The 23,509-nt window shown below is 53.0% G+C and overlaps 1 protein-coding gene across 2 annotated transcripts; it reads right to left on the bottom strand.

Moving 5' to 3' along the window:
* Positions 1-1,640: 1,640 nt before the first annotated feature.
* TNS4 (tensin 4) lies at positions 1,641-22,973 on the bottom strand. Of its 2 annotated transcripts, XM_046675326.1 has the most exons (14): positions 22,865-22,947; positions 21,705-21,754; positions 18,554-19,086; positions 12,394-12,817; positions 10,832-11,256; positions 8,616-8,702; positions 8,172-8,297; positions 6,889-6,981; positions 6,700-6,777; positions 5,752-5,823; positions 4,716-4,884; positions 3,983-4,051; positions 3,701-3,727; positions 1,641-3,283 (listed from the first exon to the last, which is right to left on the bottom strand). In XM_046675326.1, the coding sequence occupies exons 3-14, from the start codon at positions 18,990-18,992 to the stop codon at positions 3,142-3,144; spliced, it is 2,151 nt and encodes a 716-aa protein (XP_046531282.1). In that variant the 5' UTR covers positions 18,993-19,086; positions 21,705-21,754; positions 22,865-22,947; the 3' UTR covers positions 1,641-3,141. The 2 variants fall into 2 exon arrangements, with proteins under 2 accessions (XP_046531282.1, XP_046531281.1); XM_046675325.1 differs by lacking the exon at positions 21,705-21,754 and having other exon boundaries at positions 22,865-22,973.
* Positions 22,974-23,509: the final 536 nt, after the last annotated feature.

Genomic DNA, 23,509 nt, shown 5'->3' on the forward strand with positions numbered 1-23,509 from the left:
GCATCCAGAAAACATTTGTTGCATGAATCAAGGAACCAACCTCTTGGTTGGGAGCCCTTAGCGCCTCAGCCCAGCTCTCGTTCCAAGCCCACAGCCTATTGGATAGCAGGAGAGTTAAGGGCTGGAGGCAGAAGATGAAAGAGAAGAGGTGAGCAGCCTCGACCCTCAGTGGGAGATGAGTATGGGAGAGATGGCTGGTCAGATGAGGGTGAGGGTGCTTCAGCCTTCTGGGGTGATCACTCTATAGCTAGAGGAGAGGCAGGGCTTAGGGAGCGTGGGAATCTGAGTTTTGAAAAATGGTCAGCAGTGCAGGGGGCTGCCCTTCCCATTCCCTGGGCTTGGCTGTGGGTCCAGCTGCCTGGGACAAAGGGGTGAGGGAATTAAAGGGGAAAGAGGGAGCAAGAGGGAAGGTTTTTCTGTAAAGAAGCAGAGGATGGATTTGGTGGTGGGTGGGTGGAGAAGGTATGGTGAGGAGAGAGAAGCTGGGAGGGGGATGTGCGGGAGGGCTGGGTAGGTGTCTATCTGTATAGAGAGAAGGATGGAGAAAGGGATGCGGAGGGATGGCAAGTTGGGAGAAGTGACCTTGGAGGGGGTTCTGGGGAGGGAGGCTTAAGACCAAGGGCTGCAAGGCCTGGAACCTTCTGGAGAGAAAATTCCTGGGTATCCTGTATGAGTATGAAGACCTCTCCCCTCCTGGCTCCTGGCTTGGTGGCTGTCCTTCCTCCTCTCTGCCCTCCAGCCCTCCCACCCTTGCTGGGCTGGCTACTCTGCTTGTCAGCAAAAGTCCAAGTCAAGTTCTCTGTTAAATCTTCCTGGAGGAGAGATGAGCTGTGGCAAATGCAGCAGACATTATGACCCTCCACAGACTCTGTCCACGGCCAGGCCAAGGGGAGCCTGGGCGTGGGCTGCAACTGCAGTTTGGCAGTAGGAGGGGGGGCAGGGGCTACTCAGTGGGGGTTCTGGGTCGTTGGGAAGTTCTCTTCACAGGCCCTCCAGAGAAGCCCCTAGCGCTCGGTCCCATAGTTCAGCCCAAACAGAAGCAGCAGCTGTCCTTTTCCTAAGGCTCTTTAGGAAAGCGGAGACCCCTGCAGCCCCCTCCTGTACCACTTGGCAAGACTTGGACTGCCAGCTGACAGAGGCCAGGGGTAGAACCCCCCAGGCCCAGGGTGGGATGATGGGGCCATTGTCTAGTTCTCCAGGGCTGAGCTGGGAGCTCGGGGCTCATCTGAGTTCAAGGACTCTTCTGGACCCTAGCTGCCCATGTTTCACCTGCCTCTTCTCATCCCTCAGGGAGCCCTTGTGAGACCTTGGAACCTGTTGGGGATGCCACACATACTCACTGTTGGCCCTGGGACACAGGGCATGTCCAAGCTCTCTGTTATCCTGGCAGAGTGGCAGGAAAGGGGTCATGAAGAAGAAGAACAGGAGTGTAGGACATATGGGGGACACAAAATGGTTTAAGTGACGGTTTATGAAGTGGAAGCCAATGGAGACCTTACTGCTGTGACCAGGGGTGTGGGAGGGAGTGTGGCACATGTGGTCTTCTCTAAGACAAAGCCACCACCTGCCAACTTAGGCCCCCTTCTCTGTTCAGGTCTCCTTCTCCAAGGGGACAGCCCTGAATGCGTCAGAACCAAATGTTATGCAAAGACAGATATTTTATTTTCCATGATAGGAGCTACACAGGCACCCATGGGTGTATGGGGGGGGGTGCTCTCTGCCAGCCCTCAGGCTGTGACCTTGAAAACTTGGGTACTATGAACTTCAGAACCTTGTCTAGCCTTTTGCAGTCTCTGGAGGTGGAGCAGTGTCCGACCACAGGCACGGTGGGCTGGTCTCGGCCGGTCTTGCCAGCCCAGGGCCGCTTCAGTCTGGTTTGGTTTCCTGGGTTGAAATTACAACCGGTCAGGCCCAACTTTGGCCAAAGATAATGATGCTCTGGCAGGGCCCACTGCTGGGAGGGGGGCAGGCACTTGTTCCTCATAGAGCAAAAGTGGGCTTTTTCTTTGAGCTCCCCTTCTACCCTCATGGTGCGGTTTCCTTAGGACCCCAGGCCTGCTAGGCAAATGATTACAGCTTCAGATGGGGTGGGAGTGGGATGAGAAAGACCTCCCAGCTTTTCCAAGCCTCTTGAGAGTGGCTGCCTGTTTGCATTCTTAACTCTTTGCTGCCCCCGTGTGGCTGTGGGGCTAGTTGATGCCACTTTGCCGTAGAGGGCTCTGTGTGTGTGTGTGTGTGTGTGTGTGTGTGTGAGTGTGTGTGTGTTGGCAGGGGCAGGGAGGACTCAGTCAGAGAGAGCCAGCCCTTGTGTCTGCTCTGGAGAGCAGGAGTCTTGCTGCCCCCACCTCCCAGGTGTGGGTTACATAAGCAACACTAATGCAGCTGTGACACCAGTTGGAGGACACTTGCTTACCAAAAAATTGAAAGAAAAGATGGGGTTGATACTCATTTGCAATGGGGGCAATTAGACATCAAGAACTTAAGGACAGCTGGGTTGTCTCTGACCATGAGGGCAAGTTCTTCCTTGCTAAGCCCCAACAACCACGGCCACATTAGCCTAAAGAATCCAGGGCAGGCAGATCCAGCTTTGTCCTGGGAACAGCTGCCCAAGAAGCCATTAGAGAAGTGGGGAAAGGAACAGACAGGGAGGGAAAGAGAGTCAGTCCATCCATCATTTCGTCCTCAATCCTTGCATACCATCTGCTCTCAGGCCAGCCTCGGGCCAGCACCCCATGAATCACCACCTGGCACCTGTTGTTTGCCATGAAACAGGGTCACAGGTCTCTAGCTCAGGCTGCAGTGTTGGTAGTGTCCAGGCTGATGGAGTCAGGGGTCCTCAGATATGGGTGTGCTTCAGAATCACAGGAACTTGTTAAGATGCCCACCAAAGTCTAAGAACAGCTGATCCTGTCTGTTGACCTCTTTTTATGGTTGAGGAAATAGAGATCCAGCGGGGTCTGGATGAAGGTCACTGCTGAAGGTCACAGTGGGTTCAAGGGTTTTAACTTGGTACCATTCTCCTCCAATCCTCAATAGATTGGTCCACCAGTGTGGCCACAAGCCCTTGTTTGGAGGGTGGAGGGGGGCTCCTGAGCAAGCCCCTTGGGATGTCTGGGAAGGTACCCAGGAAGCTCCTTCCCCCTACATTCGTTCTGTGTCCTGCAGCAGAGCACCCACCAGGCTGATGACCTGCGAGGCTGGCTGGACTACGTCATACTCTGCGAAGAGGTGGCACACATTCTCTTGTGACTCAGTCTGGCTCTTGGCCACAAACCCAAAGATCCTGGTGAGAGAGGGCAGCCTGAGTGAACAGTAGGACCCAGGGAGGCACCAGGCTGGGAGGAGGGCCCCTTCTGCAGTCAAGTGGCTCCAGCACCTCCTTATAAGGAGAGCTCTCTGAGGGGAGGATCCTTCCTCTGTCAGACTGGGAGATCCCCCAGTTCGAGGTCTGGGTTCCCCTAATTTTGAATGGGGACTCCCTGAGGACAGAACTTGTGTATTCCTCATCAGGGTGGAAGGTTCCTGAGGGCAAAGATGTATCTTGACCATCAAACCTGGGCGTCCCTACAGATTAAGCCTCCCTGAGGTCAGGGCCCATGGCTCGACATAAGATTGAGGGCTCCCGGGCTCATGTTTCCTCCCACCATTCTGGGGCCAGGGCCTGTGCCGCCCCCCTCAAGACCATCATCAGGTCTCTTACCTAGAGGGCTTGCAATACTTCTGCCACCTGTGGGAAAGGAACACGGACAGTAGTGAGTAGTGAGGCTTTGCTCCATTCTGCAGGATTCTGGCTGAGCAGTGGGGAGGACATCCAGCTGTGTCCCCACCCCTGCCATGCCCCATTCTCCCCTCATTCTGCTGCTCCTGGCCCCTTGAGGTTCACAGGCTCTGTCTGTCATCCCAATCCCAGAGTCAGCAGGGACCTTCAGTGGGCAGCTGGGCCCTGGATAGCCTTCTTAGTTTGGCCCAGCCTTGAACTTACTTCCGTTGCTCAGGGTCCATCCCACAGAAGCGGAGGGTGGTGAGGGGGTAATGGCGCCGGAAAAACACCCTAGGAGGAGACAGAGAGAGAAGGAGAACTGGTGAGAGCCCGTCCAGTATTATGCCCCACCTCCATCATCTCCAGTTCCCTCTAAGAACCTCCCAGTTAGAGCCCTTACAGCCCGCAGAGACCCTTCCCACCACGCGGCCCTGGGGCACATGTTTGCACTTCCCTCCTTTAGGGGAGTGCATCTGCCATGTGTCCTATCTATTGGGGTTTCCTAGCTCTTCCCTGCTCCCTGTCCACCACATCATTTAACTGTTTGAGGATAGAAATTACATCTTGGTCATCTCTTGTTCCTCCAGCCCAGGACCAGGTTCCTGCTAGACTGTGAATCCCCAAGCCCAATCTCAGCCCACTGTGTTCCAGTGGTCAGCCAGAGACTAGCCTACAGAAGATGTTCTATCAATGGGTGCAGATTTAATCAGTGTCTGGTGAATACTGGTTGATTCCATCTCCATCAGTCACAGTGAAGGGGAACTTTGGCAGGAGATCATTGGAATGAAGCCCAGAGAAAGCAGAGAATTTGCCTGGAGTCACTCAGCATGTCACTGACTCCATGGGGTCCAGGATCCTGAACTTTACCCTCATCACTGATCCACAGCTGTCTCTGCCATCTCCTTCAGCTCACCCTGCCCAGACCAATAGCCCCAGGGCAAGGGAAGCCCCTTACTTTCTCTGGATGTCAGTTAGGGTGATACCCTGCTCAGTGACTTTGAAGTGGACCACGGTGGGCGTGGGGAGAACCTCCCTCTCCAAGGTGGTTGAGATGGCCTTCTGCACAGCCAGGGCTCCAGTCAGGGTCTCCACGCTCACCGAGCTCAGGTACAGGGCCTGGCAGCCTGTGGGATACAGATACTGTGCTGGGGCCCTGCCAGGATCCTCAGGGTGGGTGGAGGTCACCTAGGCCCTAGCCCTCCTTCTGCCTAGAGCCAAGGGACGGGGGCACCTTCCTTCTTCAGGAATCCAGTAGGGCTTCTCTTTGAGCCACTAGGCAGGCAGGGATTGTATGGGTAACTGCAATTTGGGGCCAACCCCAGAGGACTTTTGGAGCATCTGTTGCTTTGCCTTGCCCTGGCCCCTGGTCCTCAAGGCTGGGGCAAGGGAGAGGATGTTGCCCTGTGTATAGGGGTGTCCAGGCAAACCTTCCTTCTTTCCAGACCCCTGGTTGGTGCCTCCTCCACCCCCACCTGCCCTGGGGCCCTGGCTCATTGTTGAGAGAAGGGAGAGAAGACAAGAATGGGGAGGGGGTCATTGTGCTCAGGGACACAGAGTAGGAGCTGTCACTCAGACAAGTGCTGATCTGTGCTTGGCCTCCGGATGGGAGGAGAGACTATTCCCCTATAGAAACCCCCAGGACTCGGACTTGATACCCCACAGAGGATCCCAGACCCAGAGACCACCTCAAGGGCAGGTACTTCAGATCCAGAGAGACTCTAGCATGTCCATGTGTGCCCATGTGTGTACAGAAAGGGTGTAAGCCTCACCAAACCCCTCCTTTTCTGCCCCTCTTCCCCTTGGCCCACTGCTTGCAGCCTCTCATCTTCTGGTTTACGAGGCGGGGGAGGAACGTGGCACCTTGTTAAAGATGAAGAAATAAAGCTGTGATGGGAAACACGTGTGGACCTGTGTGTGCATGTGCGCACCCAGAAATGGGAGGTGCCCTTGGGAGGCACAGCCAACCCTGGAGCCTCTCCCGTACCACTCACCCGCAGATTTCTTCAGACAGGAGGCCTGGCTGTCTGTAGAGGGGTCTGAGGCCCCGGCTCCACCTCCTAATTCTGAGCCAAAGCAAAGGAACAGGCCCCCGAGGGGGCAGGGGTGGAGTGAATGGACCCCTCTCATAGGAACAGGCCTCATTAATCCTTTTGAACATCTCCCACCTCCGCCTCCACCTCCAGGAAGTGACTTGGCTAAGAAACCAGGTCATTACCGTAATTAGGCAAAGGGGGCCACTTTGGGCTTCCTGAACGCCTAGCTTGCAAGCCTTTTTATCCCTCCTTCCCCTCCTTGCTCTTCCAGCCCCTGGACTGCTGCAGTGACCTGGTCCTCAGAGGCCCCTGACCTCCTCACTTCTTTCAGACCCCACCCCACACCCAGGCCTTTCTTTGCAGAATAGGGAGGCTGTTGCCATCTCTCCACCAGGGGCTCCCCCTGCTCTTGACTCCTCTCCCAGAATCCCCCTTGCTACTCCTCCTGTGCACCCTGAGATGACCTCCTCCATCTAGGGGTGTGGCTGGGCTGTAAGCTCTGGATGGGGCTTCCTGATCTGAGTTTGAGGTCTGACTGTGTGCCTTTGGGGGAGGTACTTAACACCTCAAACCCTTCTTTTCTTATCTGTGAAGTGGGGATCCTAGCAGCACTTCAAACCTTGCCAAACTGGCAGATTTATGCTCCCTTCACCCTCTTAAAGATGGCTACTATTTATCAAACATCTCCTCTGTGCCAGGCATTGTGCTAAGAGCCTTGCCTGAGCTATCCCATTAAATCCCCACACCACCGTACCAATAGGTACATGCCAACAGGAAGCGGAGATGTTGACGGACTCTAGAGCATGCACTCTTAACTGTGACACTAAAATAATCCATAAGTAAGGTGAGATGTGACCATTAGGAGCCTTTTAAGTAAGAACAAACAGATCTGGTGCCCCAACCCACCTCTCTGCGGGATGGTGAGTTTGCAAGGCAGGGCCAAGGCCATGATGGAATGCTGGCACACAAAGGCAGAGAGGCTCCCTGCAAAGAATCAGGCAGCCCTGTGTGAGAAGCCTTCCCCAAACCACCCTCTCCGTCCAGAAGTCTCAGCCCACTCACCCACCCAGGGGCCTGCAGGCTGGAGAGGCTCACCAAAGTAGGGCTCCTCATCTGCACCTTTGAGATGCACCCCTTTGGCGGAAGACTCGATGAGGAAGTGGCGGATAAGGTCACTGCTGTCCTCGCCTGGACAAAGGAGAGCGAGTGCATGTGGATGGGAGCGTTAGCCAAACACTGACCAACTTACTCCCTGACCCGCCTCCTCCCGGTCCATCCAGAGGTTAACTTGTGCATGGTCCTGCTTCTGGGTGGCACTGAAAATAGGAATCCTATCTTCCTACCCACAAAGGAGGTGCCAATACCCTTGCTCAAAGGCTTCTGCGTCTGCTAATTCTCTCTCCAGGAGAACTTTCTCTTGGTCTCAAGAGCTGTCAGGGATGGTTCTCCACGACTTTTTAGATCAAATTGCAACTCTTCAGCCTGGTTTCTCTCTGTCCTACCCACCCTCTCCCAGGCGCTATCATTCTCCACCAGATGGTCCCTACTGGAGCCTGGCTGGCCCCGGAAGGGTGAACAATGCCGTCTGCCTCTTCTCCACCACCAGCCCATAGCCTCGGGCTTGTGGCCTCTGGCAAGGCTTCCTTGATAACCAACACTGCCCTAGAGGTCACTTTCTTATTTAGACAGAGAGGCATAGTGTAGAGCATTTGAAGTTGGGGTTTTCATCCTTGCTCTTTCGCTTACTTGCTCTGGGGGCTCACTTAGGAACACTTGGAGCCCCTGTAAGCTCATCCATTTGTTACCTGAGCACTACAATCCTGGGGTTTAGTGAGAGGCTGTGATCCAGGTAGCTGGTACTATAATGATCTGTTTTTATCTGTCTCCCCAAACAGGTATCCCTGGTGCCTTACACAGTGCCTTATGCAGGGGGGATGCTCCATAGATGTGTGTTGGGTGTGCAAGACCATGGGAAAGCATGTGATAATCCAGCACACACGTGATGAGTTAGCACACATGGGTGATTACTACTTTAGCTTCCCCCAAGATAATTCTGGTCTGGACAGAGGTGGGCACCCGGAAGACAGCACCCTGGAGAGAGGCTGGGACCTTCATCTTTCTCTTCCCACCATGAGAGTGGAGCAGGGAATTTGGGGATTTGGGGAGGCAGAGGCAGCTCAGGCTTGCTGTGAAAGGAGCTGGCAGAGCCTTGGTGCTGGAGGGCAGCTGGGAGAGCACTGCGGTTGACCCTTGTCCCAGGAGTCATTATGGGACTGGCCTAAGGTTACCCTGTAAGCTAGCAGTGGAGCTGGGACTAAAGCCCACCACACCCTGTTGCTTCCAAGAGGCCTTGGGTGAGTACAGAGACAGATGCATACCTGATTGGTTCTGGGCAGGTACGGGGGCCTCTTGCACCTTCAAGGCAAGGCCGAAGGAGCCTCGGTATGAGGAACTGTCCCTCACGATGAAAGCCCCTGGCTCCTCCTTCCTCAGCAGCTCGATTGCTGGAACAGTCCTTGAGTCAGAGACAGTTACCACCCCACCTGGACACCCTGTGTCCCCGTTGGGTCTTCATAAAGCAGATGTTACAGAATCACACTTAGTTCCCAGGAAGTCTTTTCTATTGTCTAATCTCCACCATTTCTGCTGCAGTTCTTATTTCCTTGGGTCATGAGGTCCACAAGACACCCCCTCCCCTGGACCTGCCATTTGCCATTCCCTCCTCTACCATGACCCAGGGCCCCATCTACCTGATGCAGAGTGCAGGACCCAGACCTGATTCCTGAGTCTCTTGTCCCCTGAAACACACTGATTCCTCTTACCTTGCTCTCGGGTGATGCTTGGCTTAAACCAGTATTTAGATGTGTCCATCACAAACTTCATGTTGGGCTGCATGTCCCTGGTGGGACCTGGAGACAGACAGAGAAGGGGAACCTTGTAGGCTGGACAGAGCGGAGCTGACAGCCCCTCCCCCTTCCTCGGCCCAGTGGTCCCATTCAACCCACCCTCCCCTCCCCTGACCCCACGGTATCTCCAACTGCCTAAGGAGGCAAAATCCAGCGGAAGGATTCCAGGGCTTGGCGTATCTAGGACTTAGGAGTTTCCCTTTGTATCCTTGGTAATGAATCACAAACAAATAGATAAAATCTCAGTTTAATGAGAAACAGTTTCTCAAATCTAGTGTTGCCTTCTGGGGACTGAAATAACAGATAAATAAGGGACTCCAAGATGCATTATTTGTTTGATTTCACACTCTCCTCCCCTTTAATAATGCTATGAGTTCCTTAGGGGTATATTCAGCCTGGAAAAGAAAAGGAAATCAGATCTGGGCAGAGGAAGATGTGCTTGGAAGTTAGGAGACGGGATTCTTGACTCTGATTTGGGACAACTATTTAGCGCCTGAAGCCCAGGAGGGACTGAGTGAACTAAAAAACCTCTGAGGCTCTTTAAGACTCTAATAGCATAGGAAATTAAAATGAATTTTGTTTTAAGAATATTTTGCAGAATTTGATAAGATCCCAGGGTATAATTAGTGATATCCTAGGGTATCACCGAACCAGGATGGGACCATCACCAGGCTAAGTAAATGTGCTCTCTGAGATGCCAAAATGCCCATTTTCGTGGGTCCCTAAGACAGAGAGCAGTGGTTCCCAATTTCAGCATCTTGAAAAAGTGTGTTGTGGCCGGTTGAGAGTAACTCATTACAAAAAAATGTACTAAAATCTGCAAATGATTTGTCCTAGGAAAATGATCAGAGCAGATTCAAAGGCATACCTGTCATGTCACTTTTTCTTGTTGCATTGACATGGCTTTGTGAGTGGGAGAGAGCAAGGGTTAGCGTGAGCATGTCGTCCCCCCCTGCCCCCCAGAGTCTCCCTGATGCCTGTGGCGGAGTGAGGGCTGAGAAACCCCAGAAAGGAGCTGGCTGAGTGATGAGGGAGCAGGGACATTAAGCCTGGAGCTCAGCGGGGGCTCTGCTCATGGGAGATGTGCACCCTGGGGGTGCTAAATCTTCGCCTCTGTGTTTCCTGCTTTGGGTTCTGGTTGGTTTTGTTCTTTTTGGACGCCTGTAGTCATAGACTACGGGAAGGAGGGTGTTTGCTGTTTTGTGGTTTTTAGCTGTCTGAATTGGAATGCATTGTCTTTGTTACCCTCTTCCCCCTCTCCGAGCTTGTCATCTACAAACGTCAGAGTTACGACTGACTTTCCCACTCCCCCTCCCTCTCTTGAGTTAGTCATCAAGCCTGCTGCTTCCATATCCTGAGGGTCTCCTCGCTCTGTCTTCTCTCCTCCGCCCCCCTGCCCCACCCTGGTTCGGGCCCTGTTACAGCTTGTCAGGACCACTTCATGATAAAAACCCAAACAAAAGCAGATAAAACTGCTCACTCTGCCTAGGTCAGACCCTGCAATTCATCTGCCACACAGCTGCCAGAGTGATCTATTGAGCATGTGTCTCTGACACCACCACTCTCCTGTTTGAGACTCTCTGATGGACCCCTGTCGCCTAAAGGGTAAAATCTACTCTTTAACTTGGTGTTCAAGGCCTTTGGCAATATGGCCCTAAATTACTCTCAATAACCTTGCCCTACATCTAGTCATTTCCTAAACATGCTGTGTGCTTCCACACCTTCATGACTATGGACTCACTGTTCCCTCTGCTGAGAACACTGTTCCCTCTGTCTCTCCTGCTCTGGCCATGAACTTCTGATCCACTTTCCAGCTCCAGCTAGGATGTCACCTCCTCTGAGGAGCCTTCCCAGTTCTCCAGACTAAAAGGACCACTTCTTCCTCTGTGGCCCTGTGAGACTTAGAACATCTCTTTATCTCTGTGTTTATCCTGCTCCATAGTGATCCTTGGCTTTTGTCTCCCTTTCTAGACTGTGTCCATCTCTATGTCCCCACTACCTGGCACACAGTGCTTTGCACATAATAGGTACTCAATCAATGTGTTGACTGGCTGTTGCAGAAACCCTCTGGTGCTTTGTCTCTTCCACTTAGCCAGACCTTACAATGCTTGAGGTATTGGTTTACAACGTACCCTCTGCAGATGTAGTGAGAGGGGTATCTTGTACCGTCTGGCTGTGGCTCCTGGTGGCTGGACAGGGGTTGCTGGAAGAAGTAGCCCCAGGTCGGACAAAGTCCTGGTGTCCTGCAATCCGCTGCGGTGGGGGAGACACTGGTTCTGGGCAGCCGTTGATCAGCACGATGGGTATGTCCACCATGGAGTTGGTGATGGATGGGGGGCAGCTGCTGGCATGCTCCTTGGCCAGTGGTGGGGAGTGAGTTGCTCTGGGCTGGCCCATGCTTGGGGTAGGGTTGCTGGGGACCTGGAAGTCACTGGCCCTTGTACACAGGGACACAGGGCCAAGGCTGTGGAGGCTGGAGGAAGAGCTAGCTGGACTTTCCAAGGATCTAGAAGATGACTGATGGCTGGAGATGCTGGAGTGGAGGAGGGACTGGCTGCTGCAGGGGGAGAGAGCATCAGACAGACGGGGTATTAAGGTATTGAGGTGGACACTCAGGGGCCAGAGCCAGGCTCTGGAATCTACTGATCTGGTTGCCCATCTTTGGGCAAACACAGTTAGCTTTGGTTGAATAGAGTACTGTATACTCCATACCCCATAGCCCAGAGCAAAGGGCATGCCCACCTGGTCCTTAATGGATGCTGAAGGGTACAGAAGTGTCCCTGCACTATAGTCTTTGGTCACTTAAAGTAGCCAATGAGCTGACTCTCCAAAGGTCATAGGGACTTAGGCTGGACGGGATTCACTCTGCCTTCCCAGCCAGGCAGGTCTGACTGAGCTGTTACAGCAGGCACCGCCCCCCACACCCCTGACCTTTACTGCCAAGGGCCCAGCACACAAGCTGGACCTGGGCTGGACCATGTCCATGGCTGATGCAGAGGGAATTCCTCAGCTGGAGGAAGGGGAGGAAGCCAGATCTGCATCCAGCCAGACTTCTCCCTGAGCTCAGAGGCCCATGCCAGCGAGCATGGCTATGGAATGCCAGACTCCTTGCCAGGACTGCCCTGGCCCAGTGGCTTTGGAGTTGGTATGGGGGACCGAGGTCCTGTGGTTTGGTCTTCCTGGCAAGATATGTGCGTGTGCAGCTCTCCTGTGAGGCCTGCAGAGAACCAGACTGGGGCAATTGTAAATAATGCCCAGGCAGGTCGGCCTCCCTCCTGCTGGGTTTTGCCAGCAACAAAGAGGAAGCAGGCTTTTCTTTCTTAAATGGTTCATCTCAGGCCCCCAAGTTCTATTTACATCCCTGTGTTTTGAGGTTTTCAAAAAATCCTTCCTTGAGATAAGTTGTACGAGGGCTGGAAAGGATACGAGTGAGCCTCATTAATGCAACAATTCTTTTCCCAAGAGGTAGGCATAGATCAAAATTTCTATATATTGGATCATATTCTAAATGCTTGAGGAAAGCTTGAGATCCAAATAGATGTGATGGCATGAAAGAGAACATTCACTTTTTAATTTTTGGTGCATGCCCGGATTTTGCTCAGACTGAGCAGGGTGCCCCCTATGATTTTAGGATCTGTGTGTGTGTGTGTGTGTTGTGGAGGCAATGTCAGAAGCTATAGTGAGAGTGACCTACCTTCCGAACACATAGCTGACATCAGACACTGGGCTGGTCGACAGCAAGGAGACCCTGCTGCTCCGCTGAGGGGCCAGAGTCCCCAGCCCCTTCTCCAAGCTCGGAGAAGCCACCAGTGGGGAGCCCAGGCTATGGGGCCCTGAGGCCTTGCTCCCTATGCAAGGGATGGAGATGCTGGGAGAGGGTGGGGGATGAAAGGAGGGAGCCCCAGATGGGGGAGGGGGGCGCTGGTGCCCCCTGCCTTGGCTCCCAGAGAAGATGAGGCTCTCGTTGCTGCTTCGAGTCTCTCGGGGGACATCTCTGGAAAGTAGGAGGCCGCCACTGCGTGGGGAGCCAAAGGGTGGGGTGACAGATGAGCTGGAGTAGTGCTGGGGGCCATCGTGGCACCTTGATCTGGTAGAGGTCACCTCGATGTACTTTATATCTTTGGGGAGAGAAGCAGAGCATCAGTGAGACCCAGGAGCCTGGACTTACAGAACAGGAATGCTGGAAGGGTCCACAAGACCATGTGGTCACTTCTTTTATACAAATAAGGAAACTGAGGCTCAGAGAGGAGAAGCTCATTAAGTTAGGATTAGTACCCAGTTCTACCTTCTGGGCCCAGTTCCAAAGTCACCCTCTCTATGACATCTTCCTTTGGGTGGGGAGATCTGGTGGAATGAACACAGGCCTTGGAATCAGGCAGACCTGGGTTTCTGATCTGGCACTGCCACTTACTCTCTGAGAGAGCAGGGCCAAACGATTTCACTCTGGAGCCTCAGCTTCCACACCTGTAAATGCCCAGCCTCTTGGTGTCCCTGTGGGGGTGAAATGAAGTAGGTGGCACAGCACCATACCCTGCACATAGTAAGTCCTTTACACTGGGAGATCCCTCCTTCATGTATGCCCCCCCTCCCCAGATTGGAATGACTGCTTAACACTGCGCCAATCACATCTTCCGATCTGTTACTCACCTATCTGCTACTCATCTATTACTCAGGGCAAGTAAGGGCTGTTTCTATGTCTGCGCCTACAGGGAAGGCAGGGGTTCTCCAGCTTGGTTGCACACTAGAATCACCTGACAAGCTTTTAAAAGTCCTAATGTCGAGGCTACGTCTGGTGCCAATTAGATCAGAATCTCTGATGTGGACCTAGGCCTCAGGCTGTCAGTTTGTTTAGTTCCCCAGGTGATTGCCCTGTGCATTGAGCTGCACCACTGTGGTCCCTGGCCCAGCAGCACCCCTTCAGTTGGGAGCTGGTCAGATGTGCAGCATCTCAGGCTCCACTACAGGCCTAGGGAATCAGAACCTGCATTCTAGCGAGCTCTTGGGGACCTGGTGCACTTTAGAGTTTGAGGTTCTGCTTTAGAGTGGGAGCTTCTGAGGGCAGGGCTTGTCACACTGTTGAGTGTGGTCCTCTCAGGCTGCACTGTGAGCTGGTGCACAGGGATTGGTTACTAAACACACCCAGGGCTGCTCACTCCCTTGCTCTTTCCATGCCCCAGTGGGGGCACCCAGGACTCTCGCTCTGAGACCTTGTTCCTCCCTGGAGTGGGGTGCCCTGTGGTTCTCCCCACAGTGAGGAGGGACACCCCTCCTCCTGACCTGGGGGAGGGGAGCTGTCTTTGGTGCTCTTCCAGCAAAGGTGGCAGAAGCTGGGGGTTACCCAGCTGCTCCCTCCTGGAGGGCTGTGTGTCTGGCCTCTGGCTTCCCAGGATGAAAACTGGGGCAGAGTCAGCAGGAAACCGCACACTCAGCTCCTGTCTGCCCGCCTCCCACCCCCTTGGGCTCTGGCACATGCACCATCCCCCCGCCCACGGTAACTGTGGAGTCCCTGCGTGCCCCAGCCCGCTCCCGGGTAGGACCTTCTGGCCTTGCTCATGGTTACTGCCTCTGTCTGAGCCTGCTTGGGCTGGGGTGGGGGTGGAGGATTACATCAGATGAGGGGGCTGGCAGGCTGACCTGCGCATGCTGTCCCAGGAGGTGGAGGGACAGGCCTGGCTTTGTCATCAGACAAACCTGAGTGTGAGTCCTGGCTTTGCCACTTTCCTGCCAAGAGGCATCAGGTAACCTTCCTAACTGCTCTGAGCCTCAGTTTCTTCATCTGCAAAGTGGGGACCTAAATCTGACCTCCCAAGGTTGTGGTGAGGGTGAAACACGCTGATGAATAGAGCCTGGAGCCTGGCCCGTGGTGGGCTTTGAAGGGCATCTCCTACCTGCTGGCTTTGGGGGGCCAGTATTGGCCAGATGGCTAATATTCTCTGGTTAAGGTGGGGGAACCACCGCTAAGGGCAAGAGGAGAAAATTTGGCACAATGTATTGCAGGCTCTGAAAGACAGGAGGTCTTGGAAAGGGGTAGATTCTTCTGGAAGTTTGGCAAGCACAACTTCTATTTTTATAGGACTTTATAGTGTTTGTAATCCTCTCAAGCCTTACAACAGCCCTTATGTCCAATGCCAGTAGGCACTGCTTTTGTGGAGGAGGAAACTGAGGCTCAGAGAAATGTGAGAGTGGAGCTGACATCTATTGCATAGTTTTTAATAAAGGCTGGTATTTATTGAGTGCTGTGTGCCAGCACTGTTACAAACATGTTACCTATATTAGCTCATTTAACCCCCATGACAGCTCTATTGAAGTAGGAAATATTATTAATTCCATATAACAGATGAGAAATCAAGCCTCAGAAAGGTTAAGTGAACTGTCTAATGCCACACAGCCAGGGAGCAGAGGAACTTGACTCCTGTTCCTGTGCTCTCTCTGGGGGGCCTCTTCCAAGAGGAGGGGTTTCTCAGGACACTTTTCCAAGGCCTTGCCCTGCGAGAAGGTGCTTGGCTGCTTCAAGGAGGGTCTCTTGGTCTGCTGAAGCTCTGGGCTTCCTACTCACCACCAGAGGCCTTGCTTGGAGGCTGAGCGAGCAGGAAGGGCAGGAAGTGAGGAAGAAGTCCCGGAGCTGTGAGTCACCTCCTGATGCTGCCCTGAGGTGGAAGTGGCTGGGGGAGCTAGAGGTCCCGCCATCACCTGGATGCAGCCACTGTTTACAGGCCCGTGGGGCAAGTCTGAGCAGTGCTGGGTGGATGCAGGCGCCAGCCCCAGGCAGGGTGGGTGGAGGGGGAGCCCGTGGGTGGGGGGGCGGAGAGACAGTTATTAAACACTCTTCACTTGGGATTGGCAAATGGCCTTGCCTGGCAGAAACTGCTGGAAAATGAAACATGGGGCCTGCTGCAAAGATGTGGAGAGGTGACAGAGAGGATAAAGAAAGGGATATGGTGCTTGCTTCTAAGAGCCATGTTCCCTGTGGGGTGGGGCCCCCCACAGGGTAAGTCTGAAGGAAGGTAAGCAAGAGGCAGTGGCCAGGGGGCTAGGAGAAGGTTTGTGAGCACTGGGGAGGTGGAGCCTCAGAAGAGGAGCCCGCAACACAGGCTGCCTCCAAACACATTTCTTCTGCGAAGCCTGGGAGGACAAGAAACTAGCTCCGAGGAAGAGAGAAAGGCAAAAACATGGACTTTGGAGCCCAGAAACCCGGGCTTCGAGACCTGACCTACCTCCCTCTAGCTGTGTGACCATGGGCCATCACTTGCCCTCCCTGAACCTCAGTTTTCTCATCTGTAAAACGAGGTTACCACTAATTCCTTCACGGGGTAGATGCTGGGATCGTGCATAATCTACAAAATTCTACATATATTTAGGCGAGGGATCAACATACGATAGCCAATGTTTAATGCTTAATGTTGCCAAGTTTGGGTAAAGAGAAACAGTGAACAGCTGCTAGCACCGCTGTGATAGCGTGTCTTCCCTTCAACACCCTCAAAGTAGGAAGGATGAGGATGCAAACAGAGGGGGGTCCTCCACATGGCATACATTTGGTTGGATGAAAACTCACCATGGTGCCCAGAATTAGCTACACTGCCATGGGCCAGTGACAGCCCTGCTGCCAGTAGTGGTGGTCTGAAAGGAGTGTTTTGGGAGGCTGGGATGCACGAGAAAGTGACAGTGACACGCAGGTGCTCGCTATTCTCAGCCATGGCAGAAGAGAACTTTCTAATGGGGAGCTGACCTGGCTGGCTGTCTCAGAGGTTGTGAGCTCCCAGGCATCACAGTTGTCCAGGCAGAGGTTAGAGGAGAGGACTTTTTTTATATTCCATCAGAAGGGGCTAGGGCTGAGCTAGGCAGCTTCATCAGGACCCTCTGATCATGCTGCCCCCTTGGCGCCTCCTGCTGCCCAGAGTTGGATGGACACATTCTCATGATGGCAGGCTGTGCCCAGGCCATCTGACAGCACAGACCATTGGCCCCTTAGAGGAAGGGCCCAGTTGTCAACACCCCCACCCCATTCATGTGGTCATTTCACAGAGACTGGCCTCGCCCCAGCTGGCCTCGAGTGTGTGGAACTCCTGCCTTGGGGCATAACATTAAAGCTCTGGGCTTGCTCCTGCCAAGGGTAATTAGGTAATTAGGCCAAGTCACCTTCCTGCAGAGACGCGCCCATGACTGGCCTCAAGAAGCAGGAAGACTCAGGGAGGGAGGTGATTTTTTTAACAGGCCTGGAAGGCAATGCTCAGGAGGAGGAGCAGAAGGCAGGAGCCCAGGTGCCAGAGGACCTGGGTTCTGGGCTTGCCTCCACCCTAGAGCCTGAACCTACCCTGGGGCTGATCCTAAATGCAACCCCAAAGTTTAATAAAAACAGCCGCATTTATAATGGCTTACAGTGTGCCAGGGTTTGTGATAAACACCCAGCAACTGTTGTTTCTTTTAACCCCGCAGCACCCTTTCAGGTAAGAACTCACATCTCTATTTTACAACGAGGAATCTGAGACACAGCGAAGTGAAGTAAACAGCTTGTGTGAGGTGTGCCCCACTCTGGGGATTAGGCTAGACTGCTCCTTACTCAACTCCATCAGCCTCCGTTTTTTCATCTATAATATGGGGATAAAATACTCATCTCATGGGGGTGGATTGGGAAGATTAAAGGTTCTGCTATGAAGTGCTCAGCACAGTGCCTGGGTGTAATAAGTCCTCAGTAAGTAGAAATTCTTATGATCCTCTCTCCAATCCTAACTGCACTCTGACCCATGGTGATTGTTTAAGCTCCTGGAGGCCTCAGTCTTCCAGCCTGTCTAATGGAGCTGCTGCTCCTTGACCCTCATTCTTGGCATATACTTAAAACTCTTTGTCTGGAATCTGAAGCCAGAGGTAGGGATTTCTTGATTCTATTGGATGTGGTGGTATATTGGAGTTGGCTTGTACCAGATGGCGAGGGCTGATTGTTAAATGTTCAGGATTTTGTCCAGCTGGTTGCTAAAAGCAGCTATTATTAAAATTTAAATTATATAAACTTACCAGTAAATAACACGTTAAAAACAAAAGTAATAAATACTCAAAATTAATCACATCCCAATTATTTTACTACATTTGACTAGTATCTATACTCTGGAGGTTATTTACATCTGCTGTATTGGTAAGGTGGAAATACGATGTAGTGGCCTGCTACTATGTATCTCTTTCCAATGCCACATTCAGTGACATCATGTTGGTGGCTTGAAATTGGCCAGGGAGGGAGAATTCACACCATGGAAACTGGCAGATGCTTCAAATCAGGGCTCTCCCCCACTCCCCCAGGCAGCCAGTTGTTAAACTTTTACCAGCATACCACTGCTTAAACACAGCAGGGTTCTTGCCCTAAATAAACTGAATTCTGTGTCTTTTCAACTCTGCTATTTCCACCTTGGGCTCCCCAGACAGATACTCCCCTGCACAGGGACAGGGGCCCAGAAAGCAATCCTACAAACATTTCAGGGAACCTGGGTTGGGACTTAAAGAGAGACATCATTAAACAGCAAGGTTGAGGGACCTCACAATTATGGAGCTCTTATTTATGTGAATGGCATTGTACAAAATTATTACATATATAAGCACTTATTTAAATTCTCTTAAAAGTCACATAAAATAGGTATCCATCATTTTCCAAACTCAAGAACCAAGTAGAATTGGATAGTGAGGGAAACTTGTATTTATCCCTTTTATGTAGCAGAGAAAACAGACAGGTTAAGTAATTTGTTTAGGGCTGCACAGCACCTCCCAACAGGACATTGTCCCCTGTTCATCTGATTTGATAGAAAAGTCCTTCTTCCTCATGAGGTCTGGTCCCCAAGCCCCCCTTCTTGCACTGTGCCCCAGTTCCTTACCCACGGCTTCAGGCTCTTCCTTCTTTCTCCTTGAGGTAGTGCTCTGAGTGGGCTCAGCCCAGGTGCTACCAGCCCCTGGGGGAAGCAACTGGAAGGTGGGGTCCAGTTCCAGAATCATCTGGTTAAGGCTCTCCAGTGAGAAGTCAACGTAGGAGTCAAGGTCCTCCAGAGACCCTGAAGCCTGCTCATCAGGGGAATGCAGGAGGCAGCTGGCTTTGGCTCCAGCCTGTGGGGCCTGCTGGAGCCTGCTGGGGGGCCCCTTGCAGGGCATGGGGGCCATTAAGGCCTGGGCTCCCCAGCCTTCTGTGGTGTAGTAAGGACACTGGGGTGGCAGGCTGGGGCTGGGTGCTGGGTGCAGGGCCCTCCTGGGTTCTTCACAGGGAGTCAAGCCGACAGCATGGCCTCCTGCCAGCAGGGGGCTGGACATCACCTGCGACATGGTGGGGGCAGTCACCTGGCGGTTTACCTCTGGCTTCCGACCAGCCTCACTTACATCCCAGTGATGTCACTTGCCAACCAGGAGCTCCCAGGACCTGAAAGAGGCCGAGGGTGGGAACTGAGTAACTTTTGTAGATGAAAACCCTGCCTCCCCTTGCCCCAAACAAAGGCATATTTATTCATTCAGTTAAAAGCATGGATGCTGGAGGCAGACTTGTTTGCACCCTGGTTTGCACGCTGGCTCCACCATCTACTAGCTGTATAATGTTGGGCTAGCTAATTAACTTCTCTGTGCCTCAATTTCCTTATCTGTAAAATGAGTTAATATTTGTAACATGCTTAGAACTGTGCCTGGCACGTAGTAAGCATTATGCAAGTGATCATTAAATAAAACAACGTCAGTAGAAGTTTATTGACTAGCTACTATGTCCCAGGCATATTTATTAAATAAATACTAGCAAATATTTATTGAGTAATTACTATGCATGTAGGCATTGGTAGTTATATGTAAAGCCTTTTTAACTCCTCATAGCCAGCCTATGAGGTAGATACTATTATTATTCCATTTTAGAGTGTGAGAACACAGAGAGGTAAGCTACTTGCCCAAGGGTTGTACAGCCAACAGGTGTCAGACCAGACTCCAGGCTGCCTGATGTCAGAGCCCCTGCACTTAGCTACTACTCCCTGTGGGCCAGTTGGTGAAACAGACAAGGAAGCAGGTAAGCAATCATAAACAGTGTCACCAGGAAGGAGGGGAAGCAGAGGGGACTCTGTAGGCACTGATGGGAGGAGATCAGGGAGGGCTTCCAGGAGGAAGGGGCATGTAAAGGGACATAAGAAGGGAAAACAGGAGCTAGCTGGGCAAGGCTGGTAGGGGTGAGGAGGCAAGTAGGTTCAAAAGCCTGGTGGACAAGGGAGATCATAAGGCATTATTGAGAATCTGGGAAACAGAGAGCATCTGGGGTGGTTGGAGGGAAAGATGGGGTTCGGGGAGGTAGGCTGGCCGGACCCTGCAGAACCTTACATGTGGGCTCAGTAGTGCCAACTCAACCCAGAGGGCAATGGGGAGCCACAGAACAGTTTTGAGCTGGGGAGTGACATCATCAGATGATATTCACTCCCTGCGGTCTCATCCAGGAAAGATGAACTTTCCTTAGTGTGGAAAGTTCTTCCTGTTGTCTAACCTTATTGCTATATGCTAGTTTCGTATAGGTGGGGCTGGGTGGGAGGTTAGATGTTCTAGGACTGAGGCTGCCAAGAAAACCGTAAGGAGCTAGGACACGCTGCTTGTACTACCACAGCCTGTGCTGTGCCTCATCGCTCGCACCCCAGCACTCCCCAACTCTGCTTCACCCTTTTTCCAAGATGCCTCCACCGCGTCCTGCTTTAGAGTCGGACACCCAGGGCTAGAAAAGGCGTTGAGACCAGCCTGGGGCAAATGAAATGAATGCAGACTCTGGAGTCTGAAGATTCAGATTTGAATCCTAGCTCAAACACTTCCTGAAGGTGTGACTCGGACCCTCAGTTTCCTCACCTGTGAGATGGGAACAAGAATTCCTGCCGTGCACCTTCCCAGAGAGTGATGTGGAACCAATCAGGTGCTGCTTATGGGAGCAATTGGATGGTTCTAAGCATTACTTAGAAATAAGGGTGTAGGGAGAGTATCACACCTTCAGGATAATAAATAATAAGAGCTGCCATTTACTGAGCACTCGCCACATGCCAGGCACTGGTTTTACGTGTGGTAAATCTTCTAATCCTCTCACAACCTTAGGAAGAACGGTGCCCTTACTCCCAGCCCATTTTACAGATGGGGACACCGCGATACAGTTTAAGAAATCTGCATGGGCCATACATCCAGAAAAGGGGTAGAGCTTGGGTTCAAACCCAGGCTGTGGAACTTTGGACTCTCAACTCCTTTTACCACGTGGAGTTCAAATGCAGAGGGACACCTGAGGTCCAGGGAGCCAGCGTGATTTGCCCAAGGTCGCACAGCAAGTGAATGAGAAAAGCCAGGCCCCTCTTCTCCCCCATGGCTCCCGTATGCCCTGCTGCCAGCCTCTTCCTTGGCCGGGTCCTGGAGGGGGCGGGCACACCCCAGGCTCAGGAAGTGTGTCTATAAATGGCAGTGGAAGAGAATAGGCCTCTGAGCCTCATCCTGGGGGCAGCCAAGGACACGGAGCTGCAGCTTTTCCTCACACTCCTCATGCTGGGTTTCTCAGGGCAGGATTTTGGTGCACTCTGCAGGGTTTTCCACTGGGCCCCAAAGAGAAGGATGAGGCTACTGACTTTGTAGGGCACACTGGGGGCCTGGGTCTCTCCCAGGACCAGGACCCGGGATGCCTGACTACTGATTTGAAAACTGCTTTTTTTTGAGGAAGATTAGCCCTGAGCTAACATCTGCCTCCAATCCTCCTGTTTTTGCTGAGGAAGACTGGCCCCGAGCTCACATCCGTGCCCATCTTCCTCTACTTACTATGTGGGATGCCCACCACAGCATGGCTTGCCAAACAGTGCCATGTCCACACCCGGGATTCAAACTAGCGAACCCCGGGCTGCCGAAGTGGAACGTGCACACTTAACCACAGAGCCACCGGGCCCGCCCCTTGAAAACTGCTTTTGTGCCATCCTGGGCAAGTGTCTTTCCTCCCTGGGTCTTACTGTTCCCATCTGTATAATGGGGATACGATAATAATAGATACTTAAAACTTACTTATTTCATTTTCTCAGTGGCTCTTTGGAGAAGGCACTGTCACTGTGGAGCTGGAGAGATGAAGGGATTTGCTCAAGGTCACACAACCTGCGGGACCCAGTGGTGGAACTGGGGTCTGAGTCCAGGTGGTCTGCTCTACAGTCCCACGCTCTATGCCATTGCTTCATAGATTTAAGGCGCCTTCCACCTCTGCCCCTTCTGGGATTCTGGAAGCCAGTGGGACAGGCCTGGGATGGAGCATAGGGCAGACAGCCCCTCAGGCTCTCTTGCAAACTCTTTGCACTTTTAACACCCCCTGAATCACCACTGGACCTCCCAAGACAGGGCCAGGCTCACTCCTTTATTCCAGGATGCCCTTTCTTTCCTGCCCTCATCAGCACACTTCTCTAGCTCTTTCTTTCCTGCTCTAAGGGGGAGGGGAGGGTCCCTGGGGCTCAGGACTGTGTGTGTGTGTGTGTGTGTGTTGGGGGTGTATTATGGATAGGGTGGGCTCCATCCAGCTCTGCTGAATTTATAGGTCCCTCCCACCTACTCCCCTTCAGACTCAGACTCAAATCTCTTTCTTCGTTCCCAAGGGCTCCAGAGGCAAGGGGAATCTTGATTCCTAGGCAAATCCCCTCTTTCGCTTCATGGCCAGCCTCTTCTCCTGACTTGTTCTCTCCCTCCTACAAACCCGAGTCACGGAAGGGAGAGGGTAGATTGGGGAAAGGCTGAGTCTCCCAATAGTATCTTGCCTCAATAGCCCAGCCTCTACCCCACCCCCACCCTCAAGAGTGGCTTCTGATTGTCCTATCCCCTCCACCCAGACCCAGTGAAGCAGCACCTGGGACAGCAGGCAGGGACCTGCAGGACTGGTGAAGGCCGTGTGCCCCCACCCCTGGATTCCTGGCAGCCTCGGAAGGGGCTCAGGGCTAGCCTCTTCCCACCCCTGGATCTCTGTTCTCTCATCTGTACACTGAGGGGTACAGATTTAGTTCTGCTGAACGCCAGGGTCTGTAGTCCCAAGACCACCTCCCTCTCATGCACAGCCTCTTCCCCATTTCTCCCCACCTTCACTGGGAGCCCCCAGGAGAGGTGGAGAAGCTGAGGACAACGGGTTAAAGGAGTCAGGTGCGAAGGTGCTGAGTCTCCCTCTCTTCTCCTTAAAAAAAGGCACCTACCTGGTGTCCACGGGCTGCTGTGTTCCCTCCTGGCTCCTGGGACCAAACAGCTCAGAGTCTAGGTGAGAAGTAAGGGGAGGCACAGCTCACCTTCAGACCCGCCTTAAGAGCAACCCGCCCGCCTGCCCCCCCTCCTCCACTCTGGGCCCTACACGTGGCCTGACAGCCTGCAGGCCCCACCCCTCCCGTGTCTGGACAGCTCAGATGGGGCTGGCACAGGCGCCAGGAAGAGAAGCATTGAGTGGCGCCTGGCCTGGTGGGCACTGGGGCTGGGTGTGTGTGGGGCTCCCAAACTTCCTTCCTCCCACCCCCACCTTGTGTACCACATGGTCAGGGGAGCCCTACTCGGACAGGGGCTTGTTAGGACCAAGGTGTGCTGTGGGCATTCCTCTCATCATGTGCCAGTCAAGGGGAGGACAGTGGGTTGGAAGAGCCAGCAGAGGTGAGGGCCTTGGCCTTAGGAAAGCAGGATGCCAGTAGGCAGAAGACACTTCCTAGAGCCCCCTCCTGTCCTGTCTGAACTGGGTCAAGCTGCGGCAGGTACAGGGTAGGGGCCCAGTGGAACTCAGACTGGGTGCAGATCTTGTCTTTTCTTCTTAGCCTGGGAATGGGGCGTCTAACTCAAGCAGAAGAGGCTCTGAGAGT

The sequence above is a fragment of the Equus quagga genome, chromosome 11 (genome assembly GCF_021613505.1).
Source record: "Equus quagga isolate Etosha38 chromosome 11, UCLA_HA_Equagga_1.0, whole genome shotgun sequence".
NCBI classification, from domain to species: Eukaryota; Metazoa; Chordata; class Mammalia; order Perissodactyla; family Equidae; genus Equus; species Equus quagga.